The following is a 22649-nucleotide window of genomic DNA, read 5'->3' on the forward strand; positions in this document are numbered from 1 at the left end:
AATCAACTCATCAGATAAGCTAATTAACGTCCAATCACTGCCCATCTGTTTTTTACCTCCTGAGGCAAGAACTTCAGAGACTGAGTCCAGTGGTGTCATTAGGTCAAGAAGTCGAGTCTCTTTGTGCAGTCAAGTACATTTGAGTCAATCTGAGTCACAAATTTTTGAACAAAATACAATATGATCGATATGAGAGTAGCACAGTGGGTACAATTTCAAATTTTTTTTCACAAAAAATTTTTGCTTTTTTTGTGTCAAGTCTCCATCAGAGATTTGAGTCAAGATGAGTCATTTGGTCGCAGACTTGAGTCATTTCCCCGTTGGGACTTGAGTCGAGTCGCCAAAAATTGTGACCAGTTGGACTTGAATCAAGTCATTGACTCCAGTCATTACAACTCTGGTACCAACCCCACAGCAACCTGTGTTTTGAGTGCAATTACATAAGCCGATTTACAGTATAGTACTCTGCCCATCAGTATTCCGAGTAGGAACCTACCATCGGCTTTATTTTTGGTACGATACATATAAAACACTTTGCTTTAGGTGGATGCCGTGTTTGTTGATACTTAATACCCACTGTAGGTCACGTGACTTTAATAGCAGGTGCAATCGGTCTATTGGGCTATGGCAATCTTGCAGACTGGAAACCAGCCTAAAAATAGGCCCCTGAATACTATAAGTAAATATATCTTGTGAAAAGCACCTTCGATGTTGACAATACCAAGCACAAAGTCAACATAAATTTTCCAGTAAAAGAATAATTTTATTAGGACTCTTGAGTTTTAGCAACCATAACAAAAATGTCTCACTCTTACGCTTTAACGATGGAGTTGCAAGCATCAGAATGGACGGTGCACATGCCTGGGACATTAACGTGTCAAAATACTAACACAAATATACATATATATAAAAATATTCAACAAAGAAGACAAGAGACAACTCTGTGAATTAAACATTTGCTCAAATGCACGGTTCTGATATCTTTCCTCTCTCATTTTGTCCAGAAATAAGCAGCTAATATTACAGTGGGTCTTATTCATGTTAGGCCGTGTCCAAAACAGGCTTCCAGAGCTATGGCTGGGTCTATTGTCTACGCGTCTCCACGCATTTCCAATGGAGTGAAGATCTAGACCTAGCTCTAGACAAGAGATTCGGATGCAGCCTTAGATTCCTAATAAGTTTTTCTGAGACACTGATCTTCTTAAAATGTCCCTCATATATTAAATCCCAGAAAACTGAACTGCTGCATTCTACTAATTCTAAATAAAGAGAAACAAACTGGCAAGTCTAACTAGTTCCTGTTATACAAATATCAGTTGCTTTATTTTACATGCACAATACACCGTGCCCGAATACACAAGTCACAAACCATTCCTTCATATTACATTTGACAACGGCCAAAGAAAAGGGCCCAAAATTTTTCTGTTGGAAATTGTCTAAGCCACAACACTACAAAATAAATTAACAGTACCTGTTGGAATTTCTGTAGTCTATATAATTCAGTCTTCTTTTGGTACTTGGTACTCACTTTCATTTGGACTTGATAAACACTTTGGTCAGGTTGTTCCACTGAATGGCCATATGCCTCAGAAAATCCAAGTGTACGCATCATGCACAGGATCAGTGCTGGCATTAACACTAACATTCACACATACGTATGCCTACACATCTAGGTAAGATGTTCAAATACAATCATTCTTTGTAACAATGTTCATTATCTCCATCTCCAAAAACCTCACTCCACTGGGCGTGCGTACAGTCCAAATTTTAAGTCTGTGTATACTCCACTGTAGTCCAATAGAAATCAGATCCTGATTACACGTGCACTTCTCTATGGGGGCTTGACGGATCATGGCCCCTCTGACTGTCATAGTAAAGTGCACATGTAGACAAAGCATGGCATTATCTTACAGGTGTATTGACCAAGCTGTAAGTGCCTAAGAGCAAACACCTGCTAAACTGCTGCAGACTATTCAATCTTACATGGGCAAGGTTAAGAAATAATCCAAGTAATCATGTTCCCCTCACTACATCCACCAGTGCCACAAAACGTACCCAAACAGAAAGAAACAGGTATGGTCACTGTTATAAGGAAGGGGTATTGCTACAAATATTCAGAATAGGCACTGAAAAAAGTTGACCCGTGTTACATACAGCCCTAACCAAACTTGTAAGCCCCATTTTCTTTCCATAGATATCCTTTAATACAAGAAAGTATTTATGATGCAAGCAACACAGAATCTCTCCACATCTTCCGTAAGGATTATACTCTTGAAAAGTTTTATGATGTCTGAAGTGGAAGAGTCATCTTTACTAATACAATGCAGCAAGGTGTGTCTTTAAATTTGAAGAGTTAACCTGCTGTCAAGTCGCTAGAAAGTCAAAAAAGTAGCTTGGGTGTCATCCATTTGTCTCTGCATAATAACAGTTCTGTAATAAGTACTATGTGACCAACAATCTGATACTTTTTCCTTTTTTACATCTTTGGTAAAAAAAATGTGAAAAAAAAATTACCACTTCTACTCAAATACAAATGAAATGGACAGAGTCAAGGTGTTCGGGGAAAGAGGGGGAAAGACATTCAGAGAGAAATCTTGTTAATAGTCACCAGCAATCTAAGGCACAAGCTACTCAACAAAAACCTAGTGGAAACAAAATCTGTACACAACCTTCCACTCAATGCAAAATTCTACAAAGGATTTTCAACAATTTCACATCCACACTCTTCACTATGATGATTTTTAGGAACCTTCATAGCATGTTTTCCGCTCAACTTCCATCCAACATAAGAAACAACAACAATTTCTTTTTGAAAACGTATTTATACTATGTACATTTTATGTATCAAATTTAGGAAAACAGTCAATATGACTGGAAATCCCACAAAGCATCAACAGCGAATGCCGTCAGTAGGGAAGGCTATTATTAACTTCAATTCCGGTCTCCTCTCTAGTGCCACTATCAACATCACTTCTTTTAAGCACTAGACAATTTTGTTTAAAACAGAAACCTACACTCGTTCAAAGCTTTGATTAACCAGTGTTTTACAACCCATCTTCCAATAATTAGACTCACATGTATACCTTGATATTTGTTCCACTGTACTGTGTGTTCCATCTCAATCTAATGTTGGCTCTAATTCTCCATTGGCATGCAAGCATTGTATGTACTTCATGTCTTAATTTTGGCATCAAAAATCATGTACATGACCCAATAACTATTACCTTTTATACAGATATGTACAAACTGAATAATAATTCTCCCGTACAAAAAATGAAAAATGATTCAGGATTCAACCTCCATTTCCAAAATCAGGTTTCTTCTCTTGCCACCGAACCATGATTGTTCCCTTTTGGCAGAGCAAACTGAGACAGGATATGAGTGAAAACCAGCCAAGATAGTAGTTCACAAAAGTGGGAATTACAAGGGTAATTTGTGTTTTTCTTTCCTATGGTTAATGCAAACATTTTGAAGTCAGAAATCTGCACAGATAATGTGAACCACTTGAGTTTGGTCAGCACAGATATAAAAAAAAATTGACTATGTTATGCGTTGTCCACTGGTCTTCAGATGTACGGTGACATAATCTTTACTAGCATGCAACCATGATCTAAATCAAGCCAAATTACAAAACATTGGCTGATAATACCTCCTCCTTTAAAAAAGGAGAGGAGGGAGTCTTTCTGCAACATGATCTCTGAGAGATCCTGCTCATCTTAACCCTCATAGCTCAATCTTATTAGGCAAATGACAATGTGGCATTAATGGCAACGATTGCACTATATTCTTCAAATGCTTCAAGGATGGCTGTCTCTGGAAGCTGTCTTCAAGACTAGGGTCACGCATTTGCGAATGCAGCAACGAGTTCTTTCTTCATCACAAGGGCAGATCAGACTTTGCACGTTCGAGAGGTGCAATGGTTCCCCTAGTCCTGCATCTCCTCCGGCATGTCGTGGGGGTTGATGATGCCCGGCACCGACATCTGGATCTTGCGTTTCTCTTCGGCAGCTTGCCTCAACTGAGCCTCTCTCTCTTCCAGGAACAGGTCGGATGTATCGTCACCTGCAATTTCCTAAAAAAACAGAAACCGGGCCACATGATTAGTCACCTGATCCCCCATCCCCCCCACAAAAAAACCTGAGAACTGCTACAGGTTTATCAAACTTAAAAGAAAGCTTTAATAATCCTTCATATAAAATCATTAAAGCACATTCACAGTGTGTTTTAAAAGAAGTGAAAATTTCACACTGATATTAACAAAATGTAAGCGCAATGACAAAGCAATGACAAAGCAATATTAAAGCAATAGGAATAATGGCAATGTTAACTACTGGCAGAAAAAGATGACCAACAATTAGCCAACAGATGTTTTCATTTCGTGTTTGTGGGGGTGCCAGTGAATAGTTTAGGGGTATGTACAGTAGTGGGCATAAAGGTAAAATAAATAGGTCTTCATAGGCCACTTAGGTGTTACATATTTTTGAAATTTCAGTTTTTTGTGACATGTACATGTACTGTTGTTTGCATATCCCCTTTTGATTTTGTTGTGCCATTCAAAATGGACAATCAACAGAAATGAAGACGTCTGCCAAATCGAAGGGTCTGCCACAATTCTAGGGAGCCAACAGAGCTTGGTCTGTGACAGCCAACCATCTGCTTTCGGCCTCATGTATTTGAGCATGTCATACCTTGATCTGCACCAGGAAGTCTCGCAGATGCTCCTTGAAGGCCGGATGGACGTCCTGATTGAGGTTGAACAGGCCCTTCACGAATATCTGGATTTGGACACTGAAAAGGTAATCCAAGACGTTGTGTGATGATTGATAATGGATCATATCCAAGACAATACCAATGATGGCATTGGTTGAATATGCATGCAAGTTGAGCACTGTCTCAACACCAACTGGTACCACTGCAAATGTACACCAACTGGTCCCACTGCAAGTGTGATGTTATTCTTGCACAAAAACCTAAATGGTCCGCTGACATGAGTGCATCAACTTCAAACCAGGAACCAAAAATATAACCACTTGGAACTGTTTTGTTCATTCGTTTTTCTAAGTGAAAATCATTAAAATTTAATTCCCCAACATTCTGATTTAGTCAGTAAAGGTAAATCAACTACGTCTAGCAGGTTGATAGCAATACTTCTCTGACTTACTCTTGAAGATGGGGAAATGCCGACTTCAGCAAACTGGCTGTAAACTCCTTGATATATAACTCATTAGACTGGCTGCCCTGGCTTGCACTCAGTGGCACTGTGATCTTGTTGGTCTCCACAATGCTGAACATGTAGGCCAAAATGCTGGCATGCATGGTCAAACCTGCAGGTCAAAGTTCGCATAGTAACACTCGCCTATCTGCACAAACTACATGTATTTTCCTGTCGGTCTGGGCCCAGCATACTGGGTGCACTAAGTTCCGATCAAAGCAAGCCCCTGAACGTTGTTATTGGCTGGTAGAAGAATCCAGACATACAATCAATGTAGACGTCAGGAATGGTAATGGCATGAGCATTGTGCCAGCTACTCTCCAGGAAAATGTCACTTATCAGTTATTTCTGTAAAATGGTTGGCACAATATGCTTGCCAGTAATGCAGGCTTTCCGGATCTACGGTGATTGAATGCCAGGATTTGTTCAATCCCTATGGCAAGCACAAACAGAGACTCCCATCCAAAATTGTTACAGTACAATTCGAACTATCTTGTCAATGGACGTGGTGTGCAGAACTGGTTCGCACAGACAGTATCAATCAAAACTCTTTTTTTAAATATATTTATTCATAATTTGATTTCACCAGGTTAATCCACTGAAAAACTTTTAAACCTTTGTAGGGACAAATACATCTGTCCCAAGTAACCAGACTGGTATTGCTCCTGTCATTTTGAGAATACGCACATTAACTCAAAAATGAAAAAAAAAAGCAATAAATAGAAAAGGACCAGAATGTTTGCCGCCACCAAGTACATCTCAAAAGTTTCACATCATTTGTGGAAGGACTGCCCCTTTTTAACTTACCAGCTGTATGCGATGTATCAGTTACAACTGACAAGACGTGCTGTAAGACGTCGGTGTAGTATGTCTGGTAAAAGCCTTGTGCTGCTGAGTTGTCCTGCCACACATTCTGCAGTAATCCATACAAGATAGACAGACCTGGACACAAGAAAAAAGAATAAATAAAACCCACCTCTGTCAACTATATCAAAAATAATTATGAACTATGTACACTGATAGCTACTACCAATGACATTTTATGAGGGTGAAGCGCTTCTGCTATTTCCATGAATTTCAAACGGTTATATTCACAGACTGTCACAGAGTACATATGGCAGCTGATTGAGGAGGCTTTGAACAGAGGATGATGTACATTAGTACATTGGTGCATAGTCAAAGACCGAGATGACAATATATCTACACAAGGAGATTACGGCTTTGAGTTATGTATCAGGAGAAGAATGAAGCTTTTTGTCAAAAGCTTTTGGAAAGCACTAAGCGTACACCAATAATGTCATTACACTGGACGAAGGCAAACTGTTATTAGCGGTAGAAACAACCAGGGCCAGTATGTTTCTTATTGATCACATCAGAAATTCTTCATTCATACCGGTGTCTGCGACATTGCGCATGGTGTGCTTGACCGCCCAGATAATGGAGTTCAGCACCAGCTTGAATTGGCGGGCTGGGATGTTCAGCAGTGCCGGGAAGCAATGATTGTTGACGGCCTGAAGCAGCAGGAAGAAGTTGGTACGGTGCTCCGGGTACTCCTCTAGGTTCTTGTTGATCATCTCCAGGGTGCACTCAAACACGGCATCAAAGATCTTGGGGACCTCGTCCGTGATATGATTCTGTAGTTTAGTGAGAGTTCCAGAGTTCTTACCACTTCTTTTGCAGCAGGGGTAGATATCTTGGCACAGAGAGCTAAGGCATTTTCCCATTTACAGGAGAGCAATATCGTACAATTCTGAAGACTTTGTTCTGTCTATAAAATCAAACATTTTTACCTCCAGCTTGTTGACGATTGTTGCCATTGTGCTCAGGACTTCTGGTTCCCTGGCAGCAGGGACATTTTTCTTGTAGTCTGCCAGTACTGTCTCCAGCAAAGGTGGGATGAAATTCTCACAAACCTGCCAATAAATAAATGAATGAACGTAACTAACTTCTAAGTACAGCTAGCTGAACTACCCAAACGAGCCAAAGAAAACCTACAGAAGATAAATGTCCCTCATTACACCTTGAAGATTTAACATGGAACTGTGACTCTACAGGTAACGGCACGGAACTTCAAATTTAGAAACACCCAAAAGAAAAAGCATCTCTCAACTGCAAATGCAGAAGGAAACAAATTCTTGATGAACTTGTCAAGACAATTTGGTGAGAGACTTACCATAACTGGGTCTGTAGATCTGCTGACCCAACCTGAGATGAGTTTGAGGGTTTCCTTCTTGACGGTACGCATGCTGCGAATTAGTGGCTGCTTGGTGACTATCTCCCCATTGCTGGTAATTGCTGCCGAGATATTCTCGCTCATGCATTTGTACACATTCAGCATGTCCAGATAGATTCTACCCAACTGTTGACAAATAGATTTGTTTTGCACGATGTAAAAAACAGAAATTTTATTTCCTTCACAAGACTAGACAATTAAAAAATAGCAGGTCCCTCAAAATATGGACCATTAGATAATGTTCAACTTTGAGGGTTAATTTTTCCTGAAGTCAACAGCAGTGAATTAATTCCCAATGTCTGATTATGAGGGAAGTCATGGCTGATATCTGGAACAATGATGACCGTGTCCATCTTTCAACTTAATCTTTCAGCATTTTTGATGGACGTGAACAACCTGTTGAAATCCTAGCCAATAAAATTTACCGAGGAGTGACAATCTCCATGGTTATTTTACACAGATTTATATGTGGTGAAAGGTGATAAAATTTACACATATTAAAACTACAATCACGAAATTACAAAACACCTCTCACAATTAATCGGGTCCCGAAGTCGGCAGTCGCGAATGTCATTTGATTCTGTCATTAGTGTCAAAAAAATCGACTACCAAAAACAGCAAGTAAAATCCAAATCGATGTACAACATAAGTTTTAAGAAGTGCAAAAAAGCACCGCTAAACCATCATCCTTTTACAACTGGACCAATCACATTTCTTCACGTACATTTCCGAAAACCAGTCCAAAATGCCGATCGTGGCAAATTTGCGGCTTCCGTCATTGTCTTGCGGCGCCGATAGAGAAACGTTTCACAGCATCGTGTCCTGTTTGACCTTTGACATCAACCCAGATAGTGCATCCTCTTTTTCATTCGATATTCATGAGCCCCTCAACGGAATGGTAACGCTCCGCAATTTTTCTCTTCAGACCAAGGTTTTTCAAAAGAAACTCGGTCATTCTGAATGACATTCGAAGGAAAATCGGTCATTCTGAATGAGGTTCGGAGAAAAATGATGTCCAAGACATAAAATACGATTCATGATGAAAACTTAATGCTCAGAGTTGTTAATTTTAATTTAATTTTCAGCGGGGAAATCTCCAAAATAAGCGTATGGTATGTTCAATCACTACATGTGATAGCGTTTTCTGCATTCCTGTAAGTCATGCACTTTTGGTCAAAATTTTTGAACGTCATCAAAATTCTGTCAAATATGACGTTTGCAATGAGCATACTGTACTCATTATAAATTTTTGATGCAGCCAAACTTGAAGATAATTCTTGGTGGTTGAAAGGCATAAGACCTGGCAGATATGCTGGTATAGTGAAAGTGACTATAAACAGTAAAAGAAAGAAGAGAAACAAATTTTTCTCATCATTTTCTGTCAATTTTGTGCTCTTTTTTTGGTGACTTATATTTTTCTGAAGTTATTTCTTAGGTGCTTTAAAATACTTCAGTCGAAAAATATACTGAATTCTCCTGGTTGAGGAAAGTTTGAAATCAAGTCCTCTGGTGTAAACACTGTGACGTAAAACTTTAATGAATTCAACTCCATTTGATTTGCACTGGTAGCCTACCAAATGTCCAGAAAATGTATACATTACGCCAAATTATCCCCAAATAATTATTTTTATAAACCTGAAGGTGCTACCGTAATTTGTATTTTACATGATCAAAGTCACTCTTTTAGAAGTTTTGAAAAATGACATCCGGATTGAATTTTGGTTCATTTTATGAAGAACATGCCAAATATAATAAAATGCTTTCACAAAACCTGGAAGACCCACTGGCTACAAACGTGAGAAACCAACAATGAATTTCAAGTTCTTCCACACACCCGAATTAATGGAATAAGGAATCCACGACCTCACATAAGTCAAAATTGGAAAACAGAGCAGTGTGCAAGTATTTTGAAGGATATTTGAATATGTGCACACTTCAACACAAGGTGGGACCCAATTTCTTAAGTGTATATAAATAGCGTCAAAGTTCCAGCAGTGAAACTCACCTGAACAACAAATGGATGACCGACTGCTTTGCATGCTCTGACGTCTGTCTTCAAAATACTGCCAAGCTGTTTCACAATTTCCTCGGAACGAAGAATGTCCACATTCTGAACAAGATGAGAAGTAAAAATGGGAATGGATAAATTTCATTAGGAGAATTCACATGCACTTCTGTTGCAGTTAGTACTGAGTGCAACTGACTCATTGTGTCTATTTAGTCACATGACCTAGAGTGGGTATCAAACATCAAGAAACGTGGTGTTCTCCCATAGCAACGTGTGTGACATGCATGTGTATTGTTTACCAAAAGCATATTGTCAGTACAGCACTCTGTACGTCGGTAATCTCAGCGCTATGCTGACGGTCAGCTTTATTTTTTGGTAAAAAACACATATAACACGCTTTGCTAAGGGAGGACGCTATGCTTGCTGATGTTTGATACCCTCTATCCGCTCCGAGCGAAATACAAGAGGGTGTGTTTTTTATGGTACTCACTGCATAGGCGCGCAAAGAGGAGTGCAACTATATGCGCGTTTGACGTGGAGCAAGCTGAGTACGCGCCAGTAATTTATCCCAGCTTGTATGGTCTTTGCGTACATGTAGAATGTGTGCAAGAACCTGCTTGTAACCGCCGGTCTTTCTTTCGCCAATTGGGGGTGCACTTCAGCTCAGGGCAGATAGATCATATGACTTGGCAGGCATTATCAGTGGTTTTTTTTTTCTAGTGGCCTGCGTTAGTTTGCCAACAACAAACTGTTTCCTGCACACCATGCACAACAATGTGCTTTCCAAATGAATATTTTTGTCAGCACAATACGGGCGATTCACAATAGTTCGCCTCCAAAAGTTTGCGACGTGTTGGCCAATCACAATGCGCGAAATTTTTCAACCATTTCCAAACGTGCATTAGGTTGACAATTTTCGTGCATTGTAATTGGCCAATGCGTTGCAAACTCTTGGAGGCGCACTGTTGTGAAATGCCCGTATTCAAGTGCAGAAACTCTGAGCCTCTGAACCATTTCTATTTCAGACAAGTAATTGCATAGCCTGAGAAAAAGGGGGAAAATGAAGATATTAGGGGGGGTTCTGATTAAAAGGAAAAACCACAAAATCAGCTTCAATAGAAAAAATTGAAATCTAATTTAAATCTCACTACCAAAGTGCAAGTTGAAGGGAAAGTTTTCCATGAACATACCTTGGTGGCCTGTTGAATGATTCCATCCCATACTTGGTTGGGCAGTAGCATGTATTTCTCTATCAGGTGCTCCTGTACCATACTGTCTGTCTGGGCACTAATCATGTATCCCACTGCCTCATAAAATGTGTGTACCTATGAATGAGCAAGTTTTAATCAGTAAGCCTCCAAGTTACACATGTTTAAAGGAACACTAGATTGTGGTCCTCTCCGTGCACTTAACTTTTTAAACAGCATCAGCCTCTGCTAAGTTAACCCCAACAGTCCTCAATCCTCCAACTTAAGTACTGGGAACTGTAACGTTTAGTAGTGGATCACTCTAGCTTCAAAACTTTCCAATCCAAGGATTGGGGCTACATTTATGCATTTACCACTAGGACATACTGTGATGACAATGTGCGTTACCAACAAGCACTGATTCCTCATGGGTGCATTTCTCACCTGCTGGGGCTGAAGATCACATATGATGGTTGTGATGGTGTTCAGGATCTCCTCAATGAACGGCATCACCTCGCCGACCTGGACCTGCACAAAATGCCGCCGACACTTCTGGGCAATCTTGATGAACGTGTCGCAAGCCATGTCCTGCACGCCGTCGTGTGTTTCTGAAAAAACATTCAGATTCGAGGCATTCATCACAGGAATGCGCGATTTACAAGAAGACAATCACTTCCACCTCAATCACTTAGCGAGAAACAGGCTGAAAAAGAATTTCTGACCAGTTCTGTGGTAGGATTTTTGGGGAAGTTCAAGGAACTGGAAAAGTAGCAAAAAAATGTGCTAAACATAACTCTGGATGAGCGGAAACACGATTCTTTGTTTCAATACACAATCTACATTCAAAATAAAGGTTCCAAATATCAAAGTTTACTTGGGCACCCACAAAATATTGTTTTAGTATCCTAAACTGGTCTAATGTTATGCTACTCCAGCAAAATGTCTCAATCCCACAATGTGCACAAGTGTAAATATTCCTAAAAGTGGGTACTTTCAGTAGTCCTAATGAATACTGTATATTATAAGCAGTACATAGCATATTAATTACATCCCAGTCCTACGAGCACTGAATAAATTTTACGTACCATGCATGAACTCAAAGAGCTTATTCACAACAGTCTTGAGGAACTTCCAGTGGGCTCGGAGGAATCTGGGGTACTGCCCAACCACATACATGATGTTGGAGGCGATGATGGCCTTGTTGTCCTTGCCCCGTTTCTGTTCACACAGCCCCAGGAGGTCCTTGATGACAGTCACCAGGAATCGTTTCTCATCTTCCTCATGCATGGCGCCGCTGATGGAACCGATGGCCCAGCACAGCTGCAGAAGTGAGGGATCAGAGGAGCTGGGACATCAGATATCTTGTCACTTTCACGGGATGTTAGAAACCAGGTAGTTGGTTACTAAACAACCCTACAGTAACTTGTATGTTCTGCTACGCTTTAGTGTCAGGGGCTTAACACAACTAGAGAGACAGTGTGGACCCAAACAAACCTAAAAAACCCTGTTCATAACCCAGGGCCAAAGTCAACGTGGCACTGGGATTTGGAACTAATGTTTCAATGTTCAAAGTGTTGATAGATATCACAGTTTGTGATCTCACCTTGGCCTGTTTGCTGGTAAAAATATTTGATAAGTTGATGTGTCAGGGTTTGCTATAACTGTTATTTACTTTTACTTCTTGTTACCAAACTCAATGAGACCTCTGACAAATGAGTCATCTGTCCTAAATTTTGGAGTCTGTTTTGTACAAAAATTACAACCAAATTTCAATACCTCAGTATTCACTAATTTAACACAAAGACACAAAATAATGCAAAAGTTAAGGCTGCTCTCTGAAAGATTTAAACCTAATTCAAACTCCTTACTGTGTTCAGGTTTTTCCATGACCACTCAACCCCATTGACTTGCAGTGTCAGTTTTTCAGTCATGATCTGCTCTGTGTCTGCATAGTCCAAATGTGTCAAGTAAACTGTCAAACAAAAAAAACACAAGTTTAATTTCACTCCAACAGTCTCCCATTACAAAGACACATTCCTCCAACAACAATAAATTACTCAACAATTTGCATGTTTATTGTGTACATCTTGGCAGTGAGGTAAGAGTGGTTGATGCTCCAGTCCACTGCGTGTATGGAAAATGATGACAACTTGTTTTCCAACAATGGCCACAGCAACCTGCACAATGGACTCCTTAAAGGAATTTGAAAGAATTAATGAACCTGTCAGTAATAATGTGCACCCAGGGGATCTCCAGAGTTGCCAAAACGCACATATTTTGATTCTGCAACCGATCTTCTTGGGCCAGCTCAAATGTAGGATTGCGAGATACATCACCTAACTCGTTGGTTGTTGTTGAAAGTGTGTGAAATGCACCCTGGCTACACTAAATGAGAGGCTGGTTGGATGGCAGACCTTTTCAATAATGTTAACTCACCGAGCGTCTCCCTCATGTTCTTGTACATGTTGATGGAGTCGGTGTCTTTCATGAACTCCCGGACCACTTCTCCTTGCTCATTCTCCACCACAAGCACCTCTTCCGGCTTGGCCATGCGGGAGATCATCACACGTCGCACCTGATGGTAACAGAGTATTAGTTATATGTGCCCTGTGAATTTGTAATTGGCACTGCAAAGAAACCGTTGCAGACATTATTCATGACTGAGCATGCTTAGCTTGTGAAGAAATCATGCCTTACGTGACAAACTACCGAGTAAATGCAAACAACTAAGGCATTTCTCAAAACTTTGCTCCAACCCTTAACTCTGTTTCTTGTCCTCATTTACAGGATTCTCAGAGGCAGTGGAGCATTTTTCACAATGAAAACATGTCCTCTGTTTCAACAGATTTCAGAATAGAAAAAAGTATGCAGTAAACTCCGGCTAGGTCGGCATTCTCGGGACTCAAGAAATTATGACAACTTACGCCAATTCCGACTTGTGTTATAAGTCGTCATTTTGCTGACTTACCCGTACACATGTATTGCCTATGTACATTATGATTCCTTGCACTAATTCAATGGCTTTGATTTACCCTGTTTTTTTCTACCTCCATGGTTGATCCCAGCAAATTCGTTCTCGATAACTATTCTCACGGGCTGCAAATTCGACAATTAATCATGTGCCCCTAAGGACCAAGCAAGGACGGCAAGCCACTTGCATATCACATCACGACTCGACAGTGCAGTAGGTACATGTACGTGAAACAGTTACGGTACAGAAAACATACACTAATCCACACACGAGCATTGGTTAAGTTCACTCAATATAGTCTGGATACCAGACCCGATGATTCTGACTACCCGAAAAATTATTATCAAGGGTCGTCAGGGAATCTTTGGGCAGGGAACCAGACTACATTCAATAAGGCGACCCCCAAAATGGACAGAGCGCATGCATGTAGCACTAGAGGGGTTATTGGTATTGATGTACTCATGCTGGCCCTGTGACACGGGACTTGTCACTTCTTGGCAACCGCGGCGAAGGAAACTGATACTGGAGCACGATTTTTTTAATGCCGACTTACACAGAGAAATTTTTGTGGTTTTGTGGAAAAGGGACCGAGAAAATCATGCTGACTTATACGAAATGACGACCCATAAATGCCGACTTAGAAATGAAATTTTCAATGGAAATGCATTACAGACGATCGGGACTTTTGTCAAATGGCCAACTTGGATGATATGATGGGTTACGGGATGCCAGCTTAGTCGGAGTTTACTATATCTCATCTCTCCTCAGTGATAATGTGTCAAATCAGAAAGGTTCTTGATTACCATTGTACCTGAATAAGAAGTCATGCTTACTTTGGACAGAACATCCAGGTAGAGCTGCCGCCTGGGTGGTATCTCCTGTGTAGCACTGCCGATGAGCAGTGGCGAGGATGGTGTGGTAGAGGAGAAGGGACTCTCACGGTACAAATCCGAGGCAAGCGTGTTCCAGTACTCCAGGCAGATCTTGAAAATCTCAGTGTCCTCCACTTCCGAAATCAGTAGCAGGTAATGATGGGCCTGGTTGAAAAGATGGAGTATAAAGGTTGATCAGGAGGGGACCCTCTTCACTGATGGATCAAACGGTGATGAATTTTGGCCAGACTGTGGTTGAGTTAGAGGCTTTGGGTATGTTGTATGTCTTGACAAAAAGGGGGTGAATGCAGAAAGAAGGGGGTAAATGTAGATTGTACATTACTGACAGGTTTTGAAACATTTACATGTGGGAGGATTAGAGGGTATACCAGGGTATTGCGGGGAGGGGGGCAAGGGGGATGCCTACCCCTCCCCCAAATGAAAGAGCAGCAGAAAAGTAAATGGAAAAAAAGGGTGAAAATTACCAGTTTACCCTTCCCGGAAAAATTCTTCCCCCTAAAAAAGAAAATCCTGCCAATGCCCATGCTAGCCACTATTACTTTGCATGAGATTTTACACCGAGTTCACTAAAAGGGTGTCCCTCTGCTCCCGCACAGTGGTGGGCTCAAGAGGTTCCTTACTGAAATAGTGTTGTGGTTAATTGTTGCTAAATGTGCAAAAGAAATTTTGATGAAGCCAAATAATATATTTCTCACCTCCAAGAGTATTTCATGCAACTCCATCTTCTTCTCGATCAGTGTCACATGTTCCTTGAAGAACGTACTCAAGAACATGCTCAAGTTCTGGACGAACTTTTGATCCTCATCCTTTCCGTCGGCATATGCACTCTTGATGTTGGTGGTGAGTGGCAATATCTAAACATCAATGGGGAACAAAAATGCAAAAATTTTTCAATTTAGACACAGTATTGAGGAGTTAGCAATGACTGTGATTTACCCTGGAAATAATCCCAAACATTACAGGATGTATGCTGGGAAAGACTGGTGCCCAGATGATTTTAGCAGTATACTGGTACAAGCTACTAATAACCAGCAACCCTATGGTATATCTACAGAGCTATATTAAATATCTAGAGCGTTAACTCATCATTTCCTGCCAGGAAAATTTGAAACCTCCTGGGCAGAGGTATTTTGCATTCATGCATGAATTTGCAGAAAATACTGAATACAATGGAACTAATGCCTCATGTACTCTGAATGCAATGCCTAAATACTGTACACTGTTCAGCACATCTAAATGGCATGTAAGCACACTTTCCACCAGTAGTATTACTCATTAAAAGGCCTCAGCAAAATTCATCTGCAACACAATGTGCAAGCATTTGTGTTCATTACACCATTCAAAACATTTACTGATTGTGCATCTAGGTTTATGACATACCGGCTTCGTTGATGCATTGTTTTAATGTTACAGGCGGTGTGCAAAAAACAAGATTTTCAGAGGCTTGTGTTCAAGCAAGGATCTGCCCATGCCAGCAAGCTTCACTTCACGCAGGGAGTTAGCACTTAAATAATTTCACATAGCTAAATCAGTATACTAAAAAGCAGTTTGACATAAGAACCTCATACATGCCCCACCATTTCCATATACATGTACAGAGCGTGAAATAACGGTCGGACATCGGACATTTTCCAAGCATTTATAGTGTTTGTCCGAACAAAATGAAAGATGCTCAGACAAAGCGTCCAACCAACATATCAATATACAAAAATATATATAAAATATATGGGATTATGGTGTCTGATTTATTATTAGTTTATGTTATGAAAGAAACTATATAGGGAAACTGACTAGGTGCTTATAAAGATTATAAAGAGGAACAAAGAAATTGGCTGGGGCAAGATTTGAATTTGCAACCTCTGGACCACCGTACCAGTGCTCTACCAACTGAGCTATCCAGCCTGGTGGCTCTGGTGGCTCTTTTTAGTTTTGTGTTAGAATTACATTAATTACGCCCAAGGCTTTCATCAGGGCTGCTCGCTTGTCACCCAGCGCTACTTGTGTACATGTGTTTAATGGCTGCATGGTGAAATCACCCCATAATTCTTGGCGGATCATCAACAGTCTTGTTTCGCTATCACAGTGGTAAAAACACGTGCGCAAAGCTCTATGCATTAAACGAAGCTGCTTTGGTTCCCTCCGCGCTGCACCCAATGAAAAGAATGCGTGATGGAAATGTAGCAACCAGTACCAGTCTGTACATGTACTGAATGTACTGTACATAAACGCTCTTCATCAGCCGTACACGTTGCGAATGCAAAAGGCTGCAGGCCGGAAAGACATCGATCATGTCGATGTTATGTTGCAAGAGATTTTCTGCAAGTTAATTCACAGAACTTGGTTTCTTATTTACGTATTTTCCTTGTTCATGAATGTAATTTGAGGTTGTTCTGCTGGTAGCACAAAGTTTAGCGTCTGCTGGTCTGGATGCATCAGGCACGCTTATCACACGATACACGGACATTGACGTTGTGATTGTGTGAATTGTTCATAATTTTCTTGTGAATTGCCATATGTAGAAATTTATACATTAGATTAAGACAGGTGTTCATCACTTTTTAGATACTTTTGGAGGATGTCGTCCCCACTGATGCTATTCAATCACCACAAAATTGCCCTCAAAAAAATTGTTCCAACCTACCGACCCGATTTTTGAGAGGCATGCACAGCACAACTATTTTTTGGGCCTACTAAAAGACTGCATGTATGCAGTAGGCCTTAGCTAAATAAGCAGAATAATCGTGGATTCTGAGAAATCTTTGGTAAGTGTTGATCCAATTCCAGCAAGCAAACTTATCACATGGCCTGCCCGCTAGGGCAAAAAAAAATTGTTACAGCCTGTGCCCTGACAAGGATTGCACAATGCAGCTGAGTGTGCAGTTCTGGTAGGACCGGGGAAAAAGTGAATTTCGACCCCTGACACTGCATGTTACAACTCTACCTGTTATATAATATGGCAGATAAAAAGCTGGTAATGGCAGAACAAAATTGATTATGAATGACATTTTGTCCGAGCACTTTTTTGGTCTAATTTCGCACTCTGCATGTAGTCCCCATCTTCATTTGCTGAATTGTAGTTATTTTCTGACTAACTCCTGGTACTGAAGCGTGTTTGACAGGGAAGTAAACATGAAAGAAAAAGCCTTGCAAAGGACATCCATGAATTTAACGCGAAAGGCAACAAACACTGAGGACACTGCATCTACGTGTAGAAGGTGTTCGTGCATGCCACAGCACAGCCTACCTGTTTCAGTTGAGTAATGGCAAGAGTGAAGAGCACCACAAACTGTTGCTCGTACTGGCTGACGTTAACACCAGCAATCTCCATCAGGCATTTCATGGTGACATTCCTGAACATGGGTACATTCATGAACTGCACAAAAAAATCCAGAGAAACTTTCAGGGAACTAATCATCCTTGCGAATGGGCTTCATGGCTCAGTGCAATGAATGGACCTGGCTTTTAGTAAATATGCAATGACCCCTTATACTCAAACCACGCTTACTACCTTACTCACTCGTTCACTCATTGAGCTCACTATTGCTTTGTGATCTGGTGAAACTACGCTATATACTAGCAACAAATCTAGCTTCCCAAAACTCTCACTAACCTCCTTTCCAAACTTAGCACACATGAAACTCTTCTAATCAGTTTAAGTACTAAACCAAAACAATACCCAGCCTTGTATATGGTGGTAAGTTGTACGTTCTCCATAACTAACTAGTGAACGTTTTGCCAAGCAGAGAACTGATTTATACTTTATAGCAAGCTGCGATAAAAGAACTTACTTTGTAAATGAGGGTGCTGATTAGCTTAGTTTCAAAGATGTAACCGAGGGGAATCCAGTTCAGGAATCTCAGAAGTGTGTCTAAACAGCTATCTACAAGATGTATATTTTGTGAATTGTCCTGTGAAACCAAAACAAAAAAAGATGAATTCATTTCAATGAACAATGGGATAGAGGCCTCGTAATTCTCAGGAAATGTACATGTATTAATATACTTCAATTACTTTAGGACTTACCATGACAAACTGACACAGGGTGAAGACTTTTGAAAACTCATTGCACATACTGTCCTTAAGATGCTTGGCTTTTGCCTGCGTCATTTGGCCACTTGAGAAATCAAACACCTCCTCACTGCCAGGGATAGGAAAACCATGCTTCCATTTAGATTATAACTTCCACAAGGTATCAGTGTTCACAGAATTGCAAAGGAATATGTTGGAGTTTACTAGAAGTTTACAAATTTATTCTAGAATGGAAGAAAATCTTGATTTTGTTGCTAACTGTAGTTACCATACCATTTTAATTCAGGCTAAGCTCCTGGTAAGCAGACAGAGTAACCCTAATTTGCTCGGTTACATGAAACAATATCTTCAAGGATTCATGGTTATCGTTGGGTAAATTGGGTTTTGTTCACTGGAATGTGAGAGAAAAGGTCATCTTAATTTGTCTCAGACACCAAAATTTGAATTATGGTGTCACTGCCAACTTTTAAGCCCTTCACTGAGATACATGTAGGTTCTGATTTGCACAGAAAGTTTTCCTTTTTTTTTAACGTACACTATACATGTACATGTAATCAATTATACTTCCTTAGCCCCATCCCCTTTAAAAACATAACGGGCAATTGGAATGAACTGAATTCTGCTAGCCCGAATAAAGTCCACTTTTTAGCTACTAATTGCAAACCACCAACCCAAGCAAGGTTGATGGTCTCACTCTGGTGGAAAACAGGAAGTTGTGGGAATGTGGGTTTCAAGTGCTGCCCGAGAGCAAGCTCCTACGTTTACATGTACAAGTATGCACATCTGGGTGAGCTTCAGTGTTTTGAACAGCTCCTCAGATCAATAACACATCAATGAAAGGAGGCATCTTGCCAGTGTCAAACAATTTAACACGAGCAAAAATAGCATGAATCCACATGTCGGCTCTTCAAACTAGATTGGTTTTTTCCTAAATTTCAACCACCAGCTTCCAGAATGGACACCATCACTTCCTCGCACAAGGAAAAAAACAATTTGAGTGACTAAAGAGGCATTCTACCATCGTGATGGGGGTACCAGGAGGCTAAGGGACCATAATGCACTTTTTAGTAATGGTCATCCTTTACAAAGATACTTTTGGCATTGGTAAACTTGCTTTGACAAAGAGATTAATAACAATGAGTTTCAAAAGAAAAGCATGTTAATTTCTAGGCCAAGTACCGAATTCATTGAAAAGACATGTCGACACAACCACTTTTGTAAGACGAAAAAAGTGTAAATGTACGAAAGGGACATGTGCACAAAATATAAAGCGAGGCAACTCAAATTTCCAGGGAAAAAGTGATGACTCTTGTATTGAAGTAAATTTCTTCCCCAAATGTAAATTTTAAAATGACAGGCTTTTAGTTCAGTTATGACTTCCAACAAATTCAAAAAATGCAATCCATGTACCAGTATCATTGGCCAATGACAACACAAATCCCAAGATTTAACCGAACACTCCCAAATCCTAATATTTACCATGTACAGTCGCCTCTACAAAAAAGTGTTACACAGAATGGTTTTGAGAATCCAACTTTCTTGTATTGTTAAGTTTTTCTTTGTTTTTCCACTCCTCTTATAACAAAGTCCCGGTTACATGCATAACAAAGTAATTTGTCTGGTCCCTGCAACTTTGTTAAAACAAGAGTCAACTATACATTTCACTTTTCACATACCATCAAACTCTGGGGAACAGGGAGTTAAAACCTTTACCTGAGCAGCTTTAGAATGGCCAAGTTGTTCTGACACAGAGATTCATTTGTCTCACTTGCTCCAACTATGTCACTGATGAATGTAGGCCAATTCCTTGGCCACTCGTGCTTCAGTATCTGGACCAGGATCATGTTCAGCTTCCCCAGGTACATCTTCTCTGTCTGCAAGGTGTTGGAAAGAAGAACTCACCTGGTCAACTTTAAGCTGCATGTCAAAGCTACAGCACTAACGTACACGTACATGTCATGTGCAATGGGATAGGGTTGCTAAGAAGAAGCAGTGCAGGTAACGTGCTTTGTCAGTTCACAAGGAAACTGAAGTGGACCCTGTACATGTACATGTATTCAAATGCCTTCTTCACCAAGAGGGTGTTGTGGCTTGCCAAAATGTGTGCCTACGGTTAACAGAACGTGAAGCAATACTGTGTCCCACGGATAAGACCACACAATTAACTTTTAAGTGTATGATATGACTGTGCATGTTACTGCTGATATCACTACTTTTTGCAGCAACCCTTGAAATTTGAGATGTCTTGCACTACTTATATTATGCAAACAACGAAGCCTACGAAGGCCAGAATGCACTTAAAAACATTCACATGTTAACCATATTATTTTCAATGTAGGCCTGCAAAGACTGCAGTAACTGTAAAACTCATTTCCACTGTGATCACACACTTTGTGGACCATGTCAACCAACACTGAAGGGAATCACTGACTGACATTTGTACTACATGTACACGTATGTGGTTCCTCATTTCTTTTTTAAAAAATGGAATTTTGTAAATGAATAGGCTCCAAACTGGTAGAAATACAGAATTTGTTATTTGCAGGGGAACAGAGATAACAGAATGGAGACTGTTATTCATGCGATGCCTCAATGGAAAGTTCTCAGTGTGGATAGTAAACAACAGAATCTTGCCAGCCAGAAAATAGAAGCCGTTGGTGACATGGTCCACACACACACACTTAAGCCTACATTCAATATTCATTCATTCGTACAGTTTGTACGTACATGTACATTGTACACAAAATACTAAAAATGTTGAATCTGTTCACGTTAGTCCCCCAAGAGATCCATGTACATGTAATTTTAACAAAATTTTTAAGATCTTAATACTTGAGGCTAAACAAATCTGACCAATTCTGTGCACTTTCACACTGTACTTCTTTGAAGGAAACATTTGAATGACACAAGTAAGTGTGGGGGTTTGTTTTCATTTTCTGGATGACTGTTGCTTTTGTCATTTGCGAGTCTAAAAACACACGAGGGAAGGCTTTGAACACTGATATTCTTTTCAGACTTTTTTCTTCAGATAATTATGTTTTTTTCATGCGAAACAAACTGTGAAAAGGTTTCTAGTACACGGAACTTCATGATTTGCGGGTCGGACGTATACATGTATGTAACTTCTACACTTTAGCAAATATTCAAAGTGTTTTCAAAATCACAAAACAGTACTTATAGAACATTTCTATCTCTCAAGATCAAACTCTCTAATTTATGTTTCAGTCCATTTTCATCTGATCTTTGTTGCCAAAAAATCTAAAAATAGATGAAAAACAAGAAGCTGAGTGCAACTGGTAATTCAATGTGTTCCAACCGAACCAGCCTTTGTTAGAATAAATGGGAACTGCAGTTAATTGATTGACCATATCCTACTAACAGTTCAACAATTTTTAAGTTGCACAATGACTTTGAATAACATTTCATGAGAGAGTCGCTCAATATACAATTTTTTTTCTTGGAATGGCTAACTCTGTACCACCATACACAGGTCCAATGTCCATCCTTGTATTACTGATAAAGGGGAGACTTGTTAATCAACCTTTCAGATCAACAGTGGCACAGTTTGTGGCTGCTGCAACTTAGAACCAGTAATGACAAAGAACCAGTGGGAACCAGAAAATGCAAGATCTCTGACCTGACTAGTCCTGTCAACCTGGGCTGATTTCATGCAGCTGCCAAGCACATATGCATGTACATATGTTTGCTGAACACACTGTTGCTTAGTTGCCAGCAAAAGCATCCTAAGTATGTGTAAAGCACACATGGGTGCTTTATATACTTGGGATACTCCTTGTCACAGGAGCAATAGTTAAGCAATATTTTCTAATGCCATTTTAGAAATATTTCAAGCACCATAATACACACAGCAAAGTCTGTATTAAATGTACAGTACTGGAATTTGCAATTTTTCTCCTTTGAATCAATGCCTTAGTAACTGTAAACAAGCAATCATCTACAAGTTTATTTCCACAACGTTTTCTTAATGTACATGTATTTATAAACTGTAGTTTTATGAGTACTTTCCAAGCACTTCTTTCACCATCTAATGTTGAGCAGTTCATTGTAAACAATGCAACAGTACTCTAAAGATGTCAGATTTAGAGGAAAAAAGAA

At 40.0% G+C, this 22649-nt stretch overlaps 1 protein-coding gene across 3 annotated transcripts in view; it reads right to left on the reverse strand.

Moving 5' to 3' along the window:
• Window positions 1-738: 738 nt before the first annotated feature.
• Window positions 739-22649, reverse strand: part of LOC147795610 (exportin-1-like) — a 29848-nt gene continuing 7937 nt past the window's right edge. For all 3 annotated transcript variants that reach the window (XM_087131565.1, XM_087131566.1, XM_087131567.1), the window contains 19 exons: window positions 20247-20407; window positions 18528-18642; window positions 18293-18412; window positions 17749-17877; window positions 15200-15358; window positions 14445-14648; window positions 13077-13215; window positions 12509-12612; window positions 11726-11960; window positions 11085-11248; window positions 10644-10778; window positions 9451-9555; window positions 7386-7571; window positions 7003-7125; window positions 6606-6846; window positions 6020-6154; window positions 5162-5324; window positions 4689-4788; window positions 739-4072 (listed from right to left, as the gene is read on the reverse strand). In XM_087131565.1, the coding sequence (XP_086987691.1) occupies window positions 3926-4072; window positions 4689-4788; window positions 5162-5324; window positions 6020-6154; window positions 6606-6846; window positions 7003-7125; window positions 7386-7571; window positions 9451-9555; window positions 10644-10778; window positions 11085-11248; window positions 11726-11960; window positions 12509-12612; window positions 13077-13215; window positions 14445-14648; window positions 15200-15358; window positions 17749-17877; window positions 18293-18412; window positions 18528-18642; window positions 20247-20407 (2865 nt within the window). In that variant the 3' untranslated portion in view covers window positions 739-3925. The remainder of the gene's footprint in view (window positions 4073-4688; window positions 4789-5161; window positions 5325-6019; window positions 6155-6605; window positions 6847-7002; window positions 7126-7385; window positions 7572-9450; window positions 9556-10643; window positions 10779-11084; window positions 11249-11725; window positions 11961-12508; window positions 12613-13076; window positions 13216-14444; window positions 14649-15199; window positions 15359-17748; window positions 17878-18292; window positions 18413-18527; window positions 18643-20246; window positions 20408-22649) is intronic.

The sequence above is a fragment of the Acanthaster planci genome, unplaced genomic scaffold (assembly GCF_054643075.1).
Source record: "Acanthaster planci isolate LZ-2023a unplaced genomic scaffold, COTS_SCS Contig2, whole genome shotgun sequence".
Lineage (NCBI taxonomy): Eukaryota > Metazoa > Echinodermata > Asteroidea > Valvatida > Acanthasteridae > Acanthaster > Acanthaster planci.